The following is an 18080-nucleotide window of genomic DNA, read 5'->3' on the forward strand; positions in this document are numbered from 1 at the left end:
AAAGAATTTAAAAATAACCTAAATTAGCATCTACTATCCTTATTTGTTCATTTTCACATGTTTTCTTTAAGCAAGCCAAAATGGAGATGCCAATCACAATTAGGAATTACTACTTGACCAATGAAACAAGAAAATCAAATTATTTGCAAAAGTTCTTTTGTTCCATTTATGGCCTTAGATTTCCTCATCCACCTCATTGGTTCCATTTGGTGCCCTTATGTGGGATATAGTTGGTATTTTTATTATGAATTTTTAACCTTTCAACTATATTCTAATGTTGTGTCTCGTATATGGTACTCTCAATTGAAATCAATTGTAGTGTCTCACATATATAGCTATGCACTTGAAAATTGGTCTAGCCAAAAAGGCAAATGATAACAAGAGTAGATCCAATTAATTGATAAGAGGGAATAATTTTCCAAATTGATGATGCTTTGAATGAGATAGATCTCCATTAAGTGATTTCCATAGTACAGAAGGTGGTAGTGATGATGAAATTTTTTTAATCCAGTTAGAAATTTGGAATGTAATCTTGTGGTGGAGATAATTGAATGATTTATTCCATGCTCCTTCTAGACACCTTCCATGTATATAACATTCTTAAAATTGAATCTTTCAAGTGATACAAAATTTGAAACATGAAAGGTCCAATATTATTTTTGATTAATGCTGGTTGAGTATACATATAATGGATGTAATTGAACCAAATCAAATATTCAATCAGAGCATCATAAATAGATTTGAATCATAATAGAAAAATAACACTACCACAACTTTCCAATCATACCATGCCAATTAAATATACACATTTTTTAATAATAAAATAAGTGATAATCTCTCCACACAAAAATAAAATTTAATTATTATATAACATTTATTTAAATTAATATAATTTCTTGGTTGGGTTTCCAAAATAAGATCCTTATGTTAGACAATATGTGGAAAAGGGGTTTTGGCTTTTCCTTTTCATTGTTGTCTATACAAGGAAGAATATAAATTTGATTTTCAAATTTTAAGATTTTTCCCCTAATCTTGTGATGTTGGGACCCTTAAAAAAGGGGATTTGTGCTAGTTTATGCTTGACACTCTATAAGATTTCTTACCACTGTACTGAACCTTGTCTAAAACTCATGTCAATAGGAAGCTCCGATCTCTTCTTTCCCCCAATGTGATACGAAACTTGTGGAAATAAAGTAATAATTTTCTTTTTTGGGATATGGCCTTCTCTCCTTCTATTTTAGCACACAAAATCAAGAGCTACAAAATTACCAAAAAAAAAGATCATCTAGAGATTGATTTTAAGGATAGAGGTGGTAATGGTTACTAGTTATCCAAATATTCGGTAAACGAGCCAAAATGAATATTTTTTGTTTGGACATGCACCCCTTCATGATGGATTAATTTGAACTTTGATGCTGCTGCCAAAGGTAATCCTTTTTCTTCTAGGTATTATAGTATAATTAGACTAATCATCTAACCTATGGGTCTTCTCCATGGACATAAATTTGTTGATCATTAACAATATAGAAATATTTGGATTGAAGGGGAACTAGAGAATAAATTGGTTGTACAATAACAATATCAAAATATTTTGATTAAAGGCTATTTAGAGAATAAATTCTTAATCTCCTTAAAAAAAATGTTCCCCGTCTTAGACAATTGAAAGTTTTATATTATAAATGAAGCCAAAAGTATTATTCAAAAAATTGATAATGTGATCATTTTATGCTAGTTCGGGAAGATAATGATGTTTCTGACACTATTGCCAACATAGAAGTTCACTCTAATGTGATCATTATGTACAATGAAAAGGATGATTTGAATGAATATCTGAAATCTCTTATTTACTAGGAAAACACATACAATGAATGTGTCAATTTATTAGATCTTTCTTTAAATGATGACAATGTATTAAAAAAATTAATATAGTAACTATGATATGATATAACTGCAAGAAATAGAAAGATAGACATGCTTTGTGGTTTATCTTCTCTTTTTTAACCCTCAATACTTTTATTGCCTTTAGTCTATTGGTGTATTTTTTATCCTAAGATTTCTCTCTATAATCCTATCTATGTGATTATGGGTGGGAATTCGAAAAGAAGGCAGCCAATAACAATAAAAAGTTAATTAATGGACAAGAAGTCTGGGAGAAGATTTATAAGCGTGTCCTTATTGTTTTATGGAATAATTGAATTGGTCAAAGCTTGAGGTCACTATGCAACTCGTCAATAATTGGAATGATGGCTCTATTACTTCGACAAGGAAATACTTAGACAAGGAAACACTTGCAATTGACGGCCAGTATTATCATTGAGATTACAGTGCTTAGCCCGGGAGGTATTCATTTCTTCCATGACAAGATGATCTCTGAAGTTGTTAAATTTTTTCCCAAGTCTATTCAAGAAAATGGAAGAGTTGATATATATTTTGTGAGTGTGTATGTTGGAGAGTCTTTAAAACATATTTGGAAGAAATTTTTATTTGTTGTTATGGAGTATATAAACCTTAATGACCACTATGATACAACCAATTCCTACCATTTTGTTGTCATATGTCATTTTAGGCACGAAAGGTGGGTGTATCTCTTATTTTTCCTTTTATCCTTTGTAACTTAGAGTGTCACTGCTCATAGAATAAAATCTACAGAAGGACATTTAGCATGAAGGACCAATCCTTCTCATTTTATACTTTACTAAGAAAAATATTTGTGATCTTATTCAGCTTACTACCATGGATAAGAAGGACCTTTCTTTCTGGTTTAACAGTAGAAGAGATAATCGGAAACAACTTTTTGTTAAACTTGAACCGGATTATCCCTTGTTGGTTAAAAATAATAAGCTTGTCGTTGATGCCAAGGATATGGGAACTAAGTCTGAGAGGGCTGGCATGGAGGACTTGCTATGGATTAACTCCATTGACTGTGGAGCAAATAGTATGAATATAAAGGATAAAGGTGCCAGTGAGGAGTCATATAGTAAATGGTAGAAAGGATGTTTCACTCTAATCCTTCTGTTCTCTATCCCTTGCAGAAGAAAAAAATTACTTCCCATACATGAAGTGAAGTGAAGGGAAAAATTATGAATGATGATGGAACTGAGCATCAAGAGAAAACATCCATTATTTTTGTTGATTTGAATTATTTAGACCATGATACCCCATTGCCTCTCAAAATTTGGCTGATAAGGATGATAAGGGCAAGAGTCTTTAGGAGAAGATGAAGGAGGATGGGAATCAAGTAATTTTATCATTCTCCTTAAGATGGTTGATCCTGAAGAAGTTATGTAAGGTTTTTAGAGGTTCATGCAAGGGTCATGACGGTGGACCAACCTTTAGATGTGCTCCAGAAAGATAAGGCTATGGCCTTGTACTATTTCCACATAACGAAGTGGCTTTGAAATACTATTAAATCCCTTAGTGTGAATTATAGTTCTCTCAACACCAGATTTGATGAGCTTCATGAGATTCTACGGGAGGGTAACAAGAAAATGGAGGCTGAGTATGTGGAAAGAAGAAGATCAATGAGTTGATGGGGAAAATTAATAAAATTGAGACTTCCTTCACGGGAGTCATCAATAGTTTCAAGGATATCATGTCAGCTGCTATAGATGAGTAGAATAGGATTGTGGGAAAAGTGGATCAGGATTTCAGAGCCATGCCGATGTTTGATCTGGATGCTGGTGATTTTGCAGAATAGGTTGATGAGCTAGTGAAGCACACAACGTCAAGTACGAAGAACAAGTCCATTTTTATCCTCCTTAGCATCTTCTAGATTTAAATAGTAATATACATTAGATGACAGATCTCAAAGAGGACATCGTGACCAAAACGAAGCTGGCCTCATAATTAGTGCTCTTTGTGGTGCTCATTTTTGATCTGTCAGTATCTATGTTTCTCGTTGGTGCTGTCAGTTTTCCCAGCACATATCTTAATTGAGGCATTCATGTAATGTCTTTTGTATTGACTTTATGGGGTTTTGGGTCCCCCTAAAAAGTGCTTTTTTCTTTTAATTGAATTTTTGTATTTATTATAAAATAAGAAAAGCAAAATACCATAATCTACATATAATTAATTTTGACTATAGTAATTCTATTGACCTATAATTCATTAAAAAAAAAAATTCTTATTGAATCAATATTTATTTAATGAATAGTGGATCTAATTTTCATTAATATAAAATAAAGTATAGTACTCTAAAATAAGTGGAGGATCTAATGACACCTCTCATAAGTAATACACAGAGAGTCTTGAGAGAAAAAACACATAAGGCTGGTCTATAACTTGAAACATGGAAAGACAAGAGAAACACCAATAGGAAATAACAATGGGTATTTGTAATCCTAGTTCTCCATACATCAATATGGTTAGGGATGATGTCAAGAAGATACCATCCTTCATAAATAATAGCATCATATTTATCATTATCTTCCTGCATGCACAAGATCCCCATCACCAACCTAGGGGACTCTTTCATAGATTAGGGCAAGCCACATTCTGCACCAAAATTTCACTAGCCATTGATATTTCTAGTTGACAACCCAACCCTATACCTTTTTGAACTCCAACTAGAGAAAAAGCCTATGTGTGGTAGTTTGGCAAAGTGTTGCTTCACAAAGCCCCTAAAAACACTAGACTAGTGATATGTAGCTTGGGTTGACAAGGTCTACGAATCCCAAGGAAACCAGATTCAACTGCATTGGAAATTATGAGGCAAGCTACAACTATCAAAATATGAATTATGTATAGGAACTCTAAAAACTATACAAGGGGCATTTTTAAATGGTCTAGAGGCTCATGGAAGAAGTTTTCTAGCCTAAATGAACAAAAAAAATCACAAATCTAATTGTACAAGTTCTGAAAATGAAGATAGCAACCCGAAGACTTAACTTTACCAAAAGAATGGCTCAAGATTATGAATGCTCATATGCTAAAAGTGGGAACCCATAGACAAACTTTGGAAAAGTAAACACCAAATGTAAACAAACTTAGGATCAATCAGAGACTAAATGTGTAATATTCAATAAAAAAGAAAAATAAAACATATTATTCAATTAAAACAAGTACATGGAATAGATGACTCAAACTTAATCCATTCATTGGTAAGGGGTGATTGCAACATGAAGTGACTATACAACCATGAATTTGTTTCAAATACTGTATTATTTTTTGGCTAAAAAGTTATAAAAAAATATTAAATTTGTGACTGAATAGCCAATACCTCATACTCAAAACCCATTGAAATGAATGTAAATTTAAGACCTTATCTCTTCCCATGAGCTCATCGTACACAACTAGAAGACATTTTTTACAGTTGCCCATAGTGAAAAATCATAAATTGTATCTAATAATTCTTTTTTCACAATCTTGCTTGATTAACTCAACAACATTAGAACTAGGAATTTGGTGCAAAGAATTAATTATTTTTAGTTGCTAATTTTTAAAAAAAATTATATACAAAATAGTAAGTTTGTGACTAGATAGAGTACCCCCACATACTCGAAACCTTTTGGAAAGGATGTAAATTTACAATCATATCTCTTCCCTTGAACTCATTGTACGTAATCAAAAGACATTTTTCACAACTGCCTGTGGCCAAACATCTTTTTCACAATCCCACTTGATTAACTGAGAACAACTATAGAACCACAATTTTGGTGCAAACACTTAATTTTCTTTTATTTGCTAAAAAGTTTTAAAAAACTATATAGAAAATACTAAATTTGTACCTAGATAGCGAGTACCCACACCCATTGAAATGAAAGACCTTATCTTTTCCGAGAACTCATTGTACTTAACTAGAAGACATCTTTACAATTGGCTATAGCGAAACATCATGTGCTTTATCTGACAAATCTGTTTCACAAGCCTACTTTGAATCACTCAGAAATAGTAGTTGCAAAATTACATCTATGTATACGACATGTTAACAGTAGGAGAGGATTTCATATTCGTAAACCTCTCGGTGTTTGTCAAAGTTTCAGGTACGCCCTCTTGGAAAGGTTTCGATTCCAAATTCTCTTCCTTTTCCTTTCATCTCCCTATTTGCTGGGATTTCGCCCTATTGAGGCATGAGTTCAGGATTCTTTCCAAACTCTCCTCCCTCTCACCCATCATTTCAATAAGTTCAGCTTTTGTTAACCGTACTTTAACCCGAACAACTTCATTATCTCCACTGCTCTCAGAAATCGTTGTATCTGACGTGGGTGTACAATTCATATGAGAAATATCAGAAATGGATCTGCGCGCTAAGAGCATACTTTCAAGCCTGGACTTTGCATTGGTGACTACATCAGAACTGACCCTTCTTGGCCGATTCTCCAACTTTGGCAATTCAACAAGAAAATAGAGGCTCTTAGGGTTGAGAGTGGCATAAGCATCAAGAGGTTTTGCTTTAACTCCCATATGACGAACTGCTTCTGAGTGCAAAATGGCATGGCCTGGATAATCTGCAAGGATGTCATTGACAATGAGAGGCCCCTTCAACTTCAACATTTGCCCATCTAACTTCATTATCTTAACACGCCCATGATGCCCTCTGGAAAAAACTGCGTTGCCCATCAAGTCCAATTTGTGAATCTAAATCTTAAAAGTGATTACATTTAATGTTTGTTGTGTTATTTGGGTTTTATAGCCATATCGATACATAGCGACAATTTTGCGGTCCATTAGAAAAAAGTGTTTATAAACAGGCGTGAGATGATTGTTAGCCTCGGTCAACAATGGGCAACAGTGATTCAAAATAATTTTGCCAGGCTGTCTTAAATTTCCTGAGCCATGACTTTTCATTGGGCGCTATCATAATAGTTTTGAGTGACAATTTGAAAGAGAAATAGAATACATACAATTTTGGTCAGGCCTCTATTTTTTGAACGACAAATGTTGCATTAACAATATACGCTTCAATGATTTTGAATATCAACTATCAAGATATACAATAAAATGACAAAGTAAACATGTTTCTTGTTCATTCTTAGGTGTATTAAAACTGAAACTCGTTGTCATATGGAATGTTCAACGAGCATAACATTTTGTATTGTAGACCACAATTTTTTGGCGATCTAAATCTTTGGGATGATGAACAACTAAATAGTATTTTGAAAGTGTTTATAATAAGAAAATTGGCAAAATAGCTATAAAAGTATAGGTTGCATTGCATGACAATTTATAAACATGGGATGATGAAAGATAAAAATATTTTAATAGTTTAAGGATCTATGAAGGTAGTATAAAAATTGTAAACAAATTTGAATCATAAACAAGAAAATCATATTTCTAAAATAAAAATCTGAAGACACATCTAATATGGAATTGTCAATGAGTATAACATTATGTATTGTTGAAGGATCTACATAGGGTAGATTACAGCACTTTTGCGATCTTAACATTTGGAATGATGAACAACTAAACAATATTTTTGAACATCTTAATGGTAGGAAAAGTTACAAAAATAGTAAAAATAAATAGGTTTCATTACATGACAATCTATAAATATTGGAGAATGAATGATAAAAGTATTTTAATAGTTTATAGATCTATAGAGACTATATAACAAGTCTATGGTGTTGAAGACATATTGAGATCATAAATAAAGAAAGCATATTTGTAAAATAAAAAATAAAATGGAAATATAATTTATTAAATTATAAAAAATTTTGATAAGTTGCATGGGACTAGTTGAATTATATCATCAATTGTAGTAGGTCACATAGACTTTGTCATTCTATTATATTATTTTCATGCTATGAAGGCTTTATTAAGAATATAAATCATTAAAAAAATATAGTGTTCATCTCACAAGTTTAAAAATATTTGGTTGTTACGTAATGGTTTTTCTTTTCTACTTTATCTAACTTAAATATCACTAGTATTATTTGTTCTCAATATAATTCAGAATTAAATTTACTAACCATTTCTATGAATATCAAGGTTTAGTAACATAAAATAGTATATATCTAAGCTAATAGAGCCATTTCAAGAAAATTAGAGCATTTGATGAGAGAAACTTGTTGCAACACTCTTTCTACCATTAGAATGACTTTAAGATCACAATCATTCCAAAGAGGGGGGAAATTTTTAAGTTAGTAATTATAATAGCTTTGTTACAATTCAATACTTATTTTTGGGTCATCCATTTATTGTCCCCTCTCATAGCTTATTAAAAGACTATTTATAGCCTTGCCACTACAATACTATCATCATATGCTGATGTGATAACTAGATCCCCTCTAATGGATTTGTGAAGTCTAAAATGATCTTTATTCCAACCATTTCTAACTATACTTTGTTAAAATTACATACATGAACTAGCATCTACTCTATAAACATGATGTATAATAGCTAGACATAAAAATGAAATTTATGAAACTGGTTTGAGTATGATGTATAAAGGCCTTTCCTAAATAGGCATGCGAATATATGTAGAGTTGAAAAAGGTTAAGACAAATATTTCAACCTAGAGAAGGTAGAATAAAAATGGGACAAAAAAATATCATCCTAGAGGAATTATTTTTCAAGAATGGCTCTACATTATCCATCTAACTATTCAACATAGTCACCTACAAAAGATTATGTAAGAAGTAAATAGTAAGAACTATTTACTCTAACATTCTCCTTAAAAGAAAACAATGGGATACAATCATCAAATGAAAAATTTTTATGGATATACACTATATCAAAGTGATGTTAGGTACCTATGTACAACTACAATGCAATCTATCAAACCCAAAAAGAGAAAAAGAAAAAAAGTGGGATTAAGGATCCTCTACAAAAGATGAAAAAAAAAAAAAAAAAAAACTAAATGAAAATGAATGAGTGAGTACTCCTCAAGACACACAAAGGACTAATTCTTTCACCTCTACTATTAGTCTCAAATATTAAATTTAGCGAGGAGATGAAACTTGCAATCTTCTACTCCATATATAATCACTTGAACAAAAATACACCATTGTACATGATTTCTCAAATGAAGTTAATTATGTGAATTTTAATATGTTTATTGTATTGATATTATATATGGTTGCAAATAATATGTATGCTAGTCTAACTATCATACTAAATCCTAGTAAGATGAGTAAAAGGAAAGGTTCAATATTAAATAGTTTGTCTGGATATAGTAGAAGGCCTATGTATTCTCAAAGGAAATGACCAAAGCCCCTAGAGAAGACAATACAATAGAAGTATAACTAGATACAATTGAAAGCAAACTCTTTTATTAAAAATGAATTTTGAATTACATCAAATGAGCAACATACATGCCAGGATATAAGACCAACTTGGTTATGGCCAATACATTCCAAATTACAAACCAAATTATTATTTCTCAAGTTATAACTTCTCTCTATTTACCAAGCTACTATCATGCTACTTCTATTTTCCTCTAGAATATAATACTACACTACACATATAGCCATCAAGATACACATGCCATCGTTGTAGTACACTTTCCAAGGAAAGTTAACATGTTATGCAATATAAGATTGTCCATTAATGAAATAATGACTTAATACATAATACATAATAAGAATAAATATGACCCTAGATATAGGTTCATACATGATCCAAGAAAATACATGTAAAGGAAAAAAAAACTTGGGAAGAGACAAACTTTGTAGAACTAAAATATCATGCATCATATGAAGAGCCACATAGGAAAACAACACACGAGAAGAAGAAACATAACTCTGAGAATATGAAGCATTGAGCTATAAATATATAGTAGAATGATTTGAGATAGGACATACATATGAATCCATGCTTACATATGCTAAAATAGGAAATCAAGTGATTGCTAGATCAAATTTTTAGACAAAAAAGTAGAAAATAGAAGGCAAAGCACATATCTTTTTTGCTATGAAAGATTACAAGAAACCAAAGGATGCTCCTACATCAAAAACCTGATGTGATAAAATATGTTCCATAAGGACTTATGAACATCTGAAATAATTTATAAATAAATACTATGCTCATTCTTAACCCATAAATAATTTGATTCAATCAACTTAGAAATATGCCCAAACATACGAAAACCAATTGTTCCATCAGATACCTCAAATTTTATGGTTTTAATAGGATCAAATAAATCATATCTACTACATATTGTCAACTTAATAGAAGACTTCTTTTCCTTACCTCTATTATTTATCGTAGGATCAGTCAAATTTTGTAAATCAGATTGTCTACCATCAATAGTAAATTGAATCTGATGGTCTCTTATTCCAAAAATTCAAAGTTTTAAAAATATTTAAATTATTTTCTTCTCTTCCTTCCTCGTCTTTAAAAGGAGTTAAAATAATTGTTTTCCATCCTTGTCAATCGTAATAGTAATATTTCTACAATCATGAATAAATAAATTCTCTATGAAATTTCCAAGGTGTTCTAAGTAAAACATGACAAGCACTCATGTTTACCACATCACATAAAACTTTATCCTTATAATATCCAATATTGAAATTAAGCAAGCATTGTTCCCTAACTATTATCCAATGATCATCTTAAAACCAATCGATGTCTTAAGGAATAGGATTTTTCAATCTCTACAATCCAAGCTTGCTAAACATTTCTTCTAAAATAATATTATTAGTAGTTCCTACATCCATAATCACCTTATAATATTTACCTTGAGACTTGAAAATAGTCCTAAAAAAGTTTCTTCTTTGCATTGAATCATCATCATGCTTAGCCAACATGAGTGTTCTCATCAAAAGAGATTCTCCAACAACTCATGTGTAACTATTGTTCCTTAATCTATAACTTCTCTCTATTCACTAACCTACTATCATCCTACTTTTGACTTCCTCTAGAATATACAACTTCATTAAATATATGTATCACCATGAGGAAAAATAGGTCTCCTTTGAGTTACATTTCCCAAGGAAAGGAAATATGTTATAAAATGTATGATTCCCTCTTATTGAATTAATGATGAAATACATACTATATAGTAAGAACATTTACAACCCTAGATATAGATGCAGGCATGATACACGAAGCCACAAAATATCATAGGAATATTGGAACCTCAGAGAAGAAAAATCTCATGTATCTTATGAGGAACCACATAGGGAAACAACATCCAAGTAGAAGGAACATAACTCTAAGAATAAAAAAAATTAAGTTATGCCAAAATATGAGAATGATCAAAATTAGTTGCACAATATGAATCCAAGCTTATAAATTCTAGAATGAGAAATCAAGTAATTCCCAAATCAAGATCTCATAGAGAAAACTAGAAAATAGAAAACAAAGAAGATAAATTTTTTGGGATGCGAGATTCTCACCAACCCATTGATGCTCGTGCATCACATTTAAATTTTTTTGAATGATGAATATGTTTCCCTAATACTCATCTTTATTTGATGATAATTTTATATGCACTTTTTATGAAATTCCTAGAAATTGGACAAGAACTATGAAAAATAAAATCTAGGGGTAGATTTCTCATTACCAACATTACTATCTCAATATTTTTTAGAAAAGCCTACAGTATCTATAATTCTAGTTCATAATGGAAGAAACATTGTATAGTTCCTTGAATGTACTATCGAATGTGCTTGGTTTCCTAAAAATAGCTTTTAGGAGGATCACTAGAGAACAAAGAGAAAATTCCAACTTTGAGGAAAATATGAGAACATCCACACATCAAGTATATAATGATTCAACGTTACTACCTACACAAGGAAGCTTTATGTGATGGAGTAGTTTTGTTATTAGGTTATACACAATAGGATTAGGTGCTCACTTATAATTAGCAACTCCATTTCTTAGAAAACTAAAAAAGCATTAAAGATTTTGGCATATTAAATTATAGTTAGGTTTCACTTTATTTTAATATCTTTTTTGGTTATGATGGTTGAAAAACTATTTACCCTTCAAAACATTATGTATACAACATATTTAAATACACTATTTGAATTAATAAAAAATATGAAAATAAATTTTTTTGATGTAATAAGATTTAGTGTTAGAGATTTTGAGTGTGAAATGGTCATCAATCACTTTTGGAAGAAGAACGAAGGTCATAGATTAATGATGACACCATATTAACCAAACATCTGAAATTTATCCACAGAATCAAGAACTCATTAATTAAATTACATTATCTTTATCATTTTAACCTTTTATTCCTTTAGTATCTCAAATGCTAAGTTCATGTGTTGAATATAATTCCTAATGATCTAATTGAAGGTGGAGGGTCTCCATTTCTTATTTAGTATAGCTCATCTCATTCCATTTTCTAATTTTTTTGGTGCATTTCATGGATGTAGACCTATCTCTATATCAACTATAGCCATCAATGAAACTAGCCTCTATCAGCTAGGAAATAGATTCTTTCTGCTTTTAATCTCATTTATGAAATGGGCTCAAACAACAATATTCAGTGTAACTCTAACACCTACAATATCAATGTTCAAATTTAGAAAATGAACTTACAAAAAATTGAAAGAGTTGTATGCAAACTGGAAGCCATCATATTATTTGAAAATTTAAGAACATATAAAATTAGGGACCTTCAAGATTCACCTCAGCCATGAATTTGAAATGACTATGTTGCTATACTAAAATAATAATATTTATTTAAAGTTATTTAAAAACTAGGTATTTATTTACCTAGACTTGTTAGGTTCATAACTTTTGACCTCCAGCTCAAAATTCAAACCCATTTTCTCCCTAGATTTTATTATGGGGGTTTAGGGACAATGTCCCTATGCTTTAGGAGTCAAAGGGAAATGCCCCTTGTGGATTCATAGGGAAGCGTCACATGCGGGGCCAAGGGGTAGTGCCCCTTGAGGGGTCCTAGGGTTAGCAATCATAGGAAAAAATAGAATGTACTATTTCAAAAGGTGTCAAAAGTTATATTTTATTATTGCTTGGCTTATTATAGCCCCAATTTTATAAGATTTTTTTTTCAAATATATAAAATAGCCTAGGATTGGGGATTTCATAATATATGATGAGATTGTATCTTCTTGCAACAATATTGATGTTGAGATAATGGTTGTTGCACACATTGCATAATATTTTTATATTATTTTATTTTATTTTATTACATAATGTTGCACCTAGGAGCACCTAAATGGGTGTGAATTATGTAAAGATTCCCATGGGATATACTCGAAGAGTTGTATTGTAACATTGTGATAATATTTTATGTAATTATTTAATATTGGAGAAAAGAATTAAATGTCCAATATTAAATGTGGGGTCAATGGGTTAGGTAGCACATAGTTTTAGCAAATGGTTTAAGTAATACCACTTGGTGGTTTTTTGGGTTTCTACTATATAAGCATTCACAAGGGTAGTTGTAGAAGCAAGACAAAAGGGAAAAAAGGCAAAGAGGAAAGTCAAGAAACCCAAGGCTTGATAGGTTAGCCAATGGGGCATTTATGAAGGTTGGAAGCATGGCATGAGATGTGTGGATTCATGCTTGTTCACATAGAATGCTTGGTTGTAGCTATGGCTTTGAAGACTACCATGGTTGTATTGCAATGGTATTTTTGTTGAATAATGCATAATGATTGATGCTTTAGGAGGGTGGGTTTTTTCCCTCAATGAGGGTTTCCTAGGGTATATCTTGTGTCACATTTTTGTGGGTATGTTGTCTATTCTCTTGAATGTGGATCTTAATTGCATATTTATTTCAGATCTATTATGGGTTATGTGGAGACAATTATAACTTTCTATTGCAAGTTTCCTTGCAAGTGATATTAGAGCCAATTTTGTTGTTGTAACCCTACAGTCAATCCATGGGAATGAATGAGAGTATAAAAGAAAGGGCAAGATGTATGGGTTTTGTAGGTTGTTTATTGTAGATATAAAAGTTTTGGGTTTTCCATTATAGTGGGATCTTGGCAAATTTTGGGCACATGAAATTGTTGGTCAAATGGATTTTTTGGATGTTTTATTCAAATGAGGGTTTTTCTTTTTTGGGTGGGGGGGGGGACTTTCAGAAATGAACCCTTGGGAAAAACCAAACCTCACCATTGGATCCGAGTCGATATTTCCATAAATTTTGATATATAATATGCCCTGGTTTGGCCATGTTGATAGAAAATGCAAAAGATTTCCATTTTCATCCCATGATGACTATTAAATTTAACCCTATCAGAGTTTTCCTCACAAAAAAAATTGTAGTGAAAATGGTAAAAAGACTATCTTGGTAAAATAATCATAAAATTAACTCAAGGTATTGTATTTCAGACTTCTTACAATCATTGGAAAGCTAATCCATAGCACTACAGCGTGGTACAAGTTTGGTTTTGTGATTTCAATATTTTGTCAAGTTTTAAGAGCCTGAAAGTAAGATGTTATTTATTTCAAGCATAAATTTGGGCAAAACTTGGGCATACAGAGTTAGATTTTGGACTTCGAGTAATCAACACAGACATCTTAGAGACATCTACACATTGATTCAGATTCACTATAGGTTTGACATGATTTATTTGGTGATATATTGATCTGAATGGTTTATGATATATATTGACTATGGTAACGTTGTGAGTTTATGACATTGTATATTTTGGAGATTTGAATTTGATGTTCTTTTATACTCAATTCATATTTTATATTGTTCTCATGATGATATGTTTATCAATGCTTTATATGGATATTTATGATGACTTGTTGGGTGTACAAGTTGTATAGTATTGTAAGCAGTCTATAATTAAACAAGTTGCATTCAAGAATTCCCTATGTGTTGTCTTTTCCCATTGATCTTTCATTATTCATGCATATTCAGATTAGTGGCTTGGATTTTGGTTGTCTATGCCCTAAGTCACATGATTTTCTAATTTTTCTTCATGTAGAAGGGATGAGATGTTGTTACCAAGAACAATCATGGAGGAGGATTGTGGTGATGGAAATACCAATGGAAAGAAAGTTCTAAGAGGGGTCAGGACTAGGGGGGGAGGTGAATCAACACTTAAAAAATTTTAACCTTAAAATAATTCACCATACATCTATCTCATAACTTTGCATGTAAATGAAAGTAACTAACGATACATTAAATCTATAGCATAAAGTAAATAAACAAATAACACATAAGATTTTTGTTACCCAGAAACCCTCCAAGGAGAACATAAAAATGGCATGGGGATGACACCCATGAATCTTCACTACTACAGTTGTAAAGTGTGGCCTATTATGGCTACAAAGCTCTAATCACAAACTATGATCTACCTTGTGAGGTGTCTTCCCTTTCAAATCCTTAGAAAGACAATTATGTCTCACCTTGCTAAAGGATTTTATCTCACAATAAAGTAAGTACTCAATTAAGAGATTTACAAAAGCTTGTTAGGACTACCTAGTTAAGAGATTTACTATATATCACCTGTTACAATGATTCAACACTTGATCCTTTGGTTAGCACCTTTCTACTTGATGTCAGATCTCCTTTTTACTATTTAAACCTTGATCCTCACAATAAAATATCTCTCCTCTAACCTTTCATTGCTTTACTTTGTTCTCCTTATATTGATTCTACAATGTATAACCCTGTCATAGCCACCATAGCCACCATAGCCACCATGATTTCTCTCTATACTCTAAGCATTTGTCTCCTCACATACATATTAAATCTTTAGGGTTTCACTTTCTTAAATAGGCATTGGTGGAAATGGGCTAGGTTATAATAAATGATTATGGTTGATCCTTATTTTTGCTTAATACTAAGATTAATCTAATTAGTTACATGAATTGCATAGGGATGCATAATATGATTGGATTCCTATCTCTTAATATAAAAATTTCATATTTATGTCAGTGAAGAATGAGCTACATAGAATTTTGTGCCATACCAAACACCTATGCCAAAATCCATTCGCTCAACATCAATAGGCTCTGATGCTCTACCTTCACTATGCTCTAAATGTTTTAACTCATCTTCTGTATAACTCAACACTTACTATTATTCGACACTTGAATCACTCAACATGTATAGACTACTTGACACTAGAGTGACTTGATACATACTATCTACTCAACACATACTAGTGCTCGGTACTAACTAATCATATTACTCGACATGTACTATCTAGAGGCTTATGGTTGACATATACTATATACTCAACTCACACTATTTTCTTCTAAATAATGAGTAAGTGTTTTATCACTGCCTTTACAAAACAAAAAATAAGATTAATAATCTCCCCGTTTGACATGAGTGGCAAAAACACTTTTTCATGATATACACATACATGTCTTATGCATAAGTTAGGCAATATATTCATTAGAGCTATTAGATTTCCACAGTCCATTAGTGTTGTGATTTATTTTCTAGATTTGATTGTGTGAACAATTTTTTTAAATTAACATTTCAGATCACACTCCATGATCCATCATTAGGATGCATGCAAGAGAAGAGAAGAAGAAAGGAGATAGATAGCAGACCAGACTCCCAATAAAAAGGGAGGTTGGGGAAAGGAGGAAGACTGCACATGAAATGAGGAAAACAACCAATCAAAGGAAACCCCTAAAACATAGAATTCAAAGCATAAAACAACAAGAATGGAGATAAGAAAGAAACAACAAGAAGACCAGAGTCAACAACCCAAAGACCCCAATAAAAATAGAAATAAAAAATAAAAATAAAAATAAATTAAAAAATTAAAAATTAATGATTAGATTGATTAATTAATAAATTGATGAATGAATAGATATATTGTTAATTATTTTTTTTTAAAAAAAAAATTTAAAACATAGAACATTGGATGCTGCAAGTACAAATTTGTGTTCCGCTTTGGCCATTATCATTGAAGTGCACAAAACATTTTTGGATAAACACACTATAAGTGTAGCACCCAAATGACATAAGTGTTAAAAAAGGGGGATATTGAAGTTTTGTAAATTTTGAAGAACATTCATCAAGGAAAATATCTACTTAGTGGGAGTCATACTCATGACATGAAGTATTTACTTAGTGGGGGTAACATGTTAATGTGATAATTTCACTTTTGCAAATTTTGAAGATTTTGAAGTTTTGTATTGAATCCAAGAAAAGATGAATATATGTTGTGAGTTGTTTTCTAGATTTGATTATGTGAACAATTTTTTCACAGCAACGTTTTGGATCACACTTTGTGATCCATCATCAGGATGCATGCAAGAGAAGAGAAGGATAAAGGAGATATATAGTAGACTAGACTCCCAATAAAAAGGGGGGGTTGGGGGAAACGAGGAAGACTACTCATGAAACAAGGACAACAACCAATCAAATGAAACTCATAAAACATAAAAGTCAAAGCATAAAAGAAAAAGAATGGAGATAAGAAAGGAACAACAAGAAGACCAAAGTCAGCAACCCAAAGACTTTGATTAAAATAGAAATAAAAAATAAAAAATAAAAATAAAAATTTTAAAATTTTTTAAAAAAATTAAAAATTAAAAATTAATTAAAAATGGAAAATTAATGGGAAGATTTATTAATTAATAAATTGATGAATGAATAGGAATATCATTACCTATTGATTCATCAATTTATTAATTAATCAATCTACTCATTAATTTTTCATTTTTTAATTAATTTTCTAATTTAGTAAATAAATGACAATATACCTATCATTCATCTATTTATTAATTAGTCATTCTACTCATTAATTTTTCATTTTTAAATTATTATTTTTATTCAAAAAAAAAAAAATTGTTTAAATTTTAAATTTTTTATTTCTATTCTAATTAGGGTCTTTGGGTTGCTGACTTTGGTCTTCTTGTTGTGCCTTTGTTATCTCCATTCTTGTTCTTTTATGTTTTGACTTTTATGTTTTAGGGGTTTCCTTTGATTGGTTGTTGTCCTTGTTTCATGTGCAGTCTTCTTCCCTTCCCCCAAACCACCCTGTTTATTGGGAGTCTGATATGCTATCTATCTCCTTTCTCCTTCTTTTCTCTTGCAAGAATCTTGATGATGGATCATAGAGTGTGATCCGAAATGTTGATGTAAAAAAATTGTTCACACAATCAAATCGAAAAAACAAATCAGAACAATATATTCATCTTTGGTTGGATCTAATACAAAACTTCAAAGTCTTCAAAATTTGCAAAAGTGAAATCATTACCTTAACATGTTACTCCCCCTAAGTAAATACTTCATG

The 18080-nt window shown here is 31.2% G+C and overlaps 1 protein-coding gene across 1 annotated transcript; it reads right to left on the bottom strand.

The window, feature by feature from the left end:
* Positions 1-6030: 6030 nt before the first annotated feature.
* LOC149535885 (uncharacterized protein At1g66480-like) lies at positions 6031-6576 on the bottom strand. Its single transcript, XM_089806188.1, has one exon. It carries the CDS (start codon positions 6556-6558, stop codon positions 6031-6033), a length of 528 nt encoding a protein of 175 aa, XP_089662314.1. The 5' UTR covers positions 6559-6576.
* Positions 6577-18080: the final 11504 nt, after the last annotated feature.

This window comes from Cupressus sempervirens, chromosome 10 (assembly GCF_028749045.1).
Source record: "Cupressus sempervirens isolate cs-2001-9-10 chromosome 10, ASM2874904v1, whole genome shotgun sequence".
NCBI classification, from domain to species: Eukaryota; Viridiplantae; Streptophyta; class Pinopsida; order Cupressales; family Cupressaceae; genus Cupressus; species Cupressus sempervirens.

Bases quoted from the DNA above. Each gene is read 5' to 3' on its own strand.
- LOC149535885 (XM_089806188.1), bottom strand. From the start codon at position 6,558: ATGGGCAACGCAGTTTTTTCCAGAGGGCATCATGGGCGTGTTAAGATA.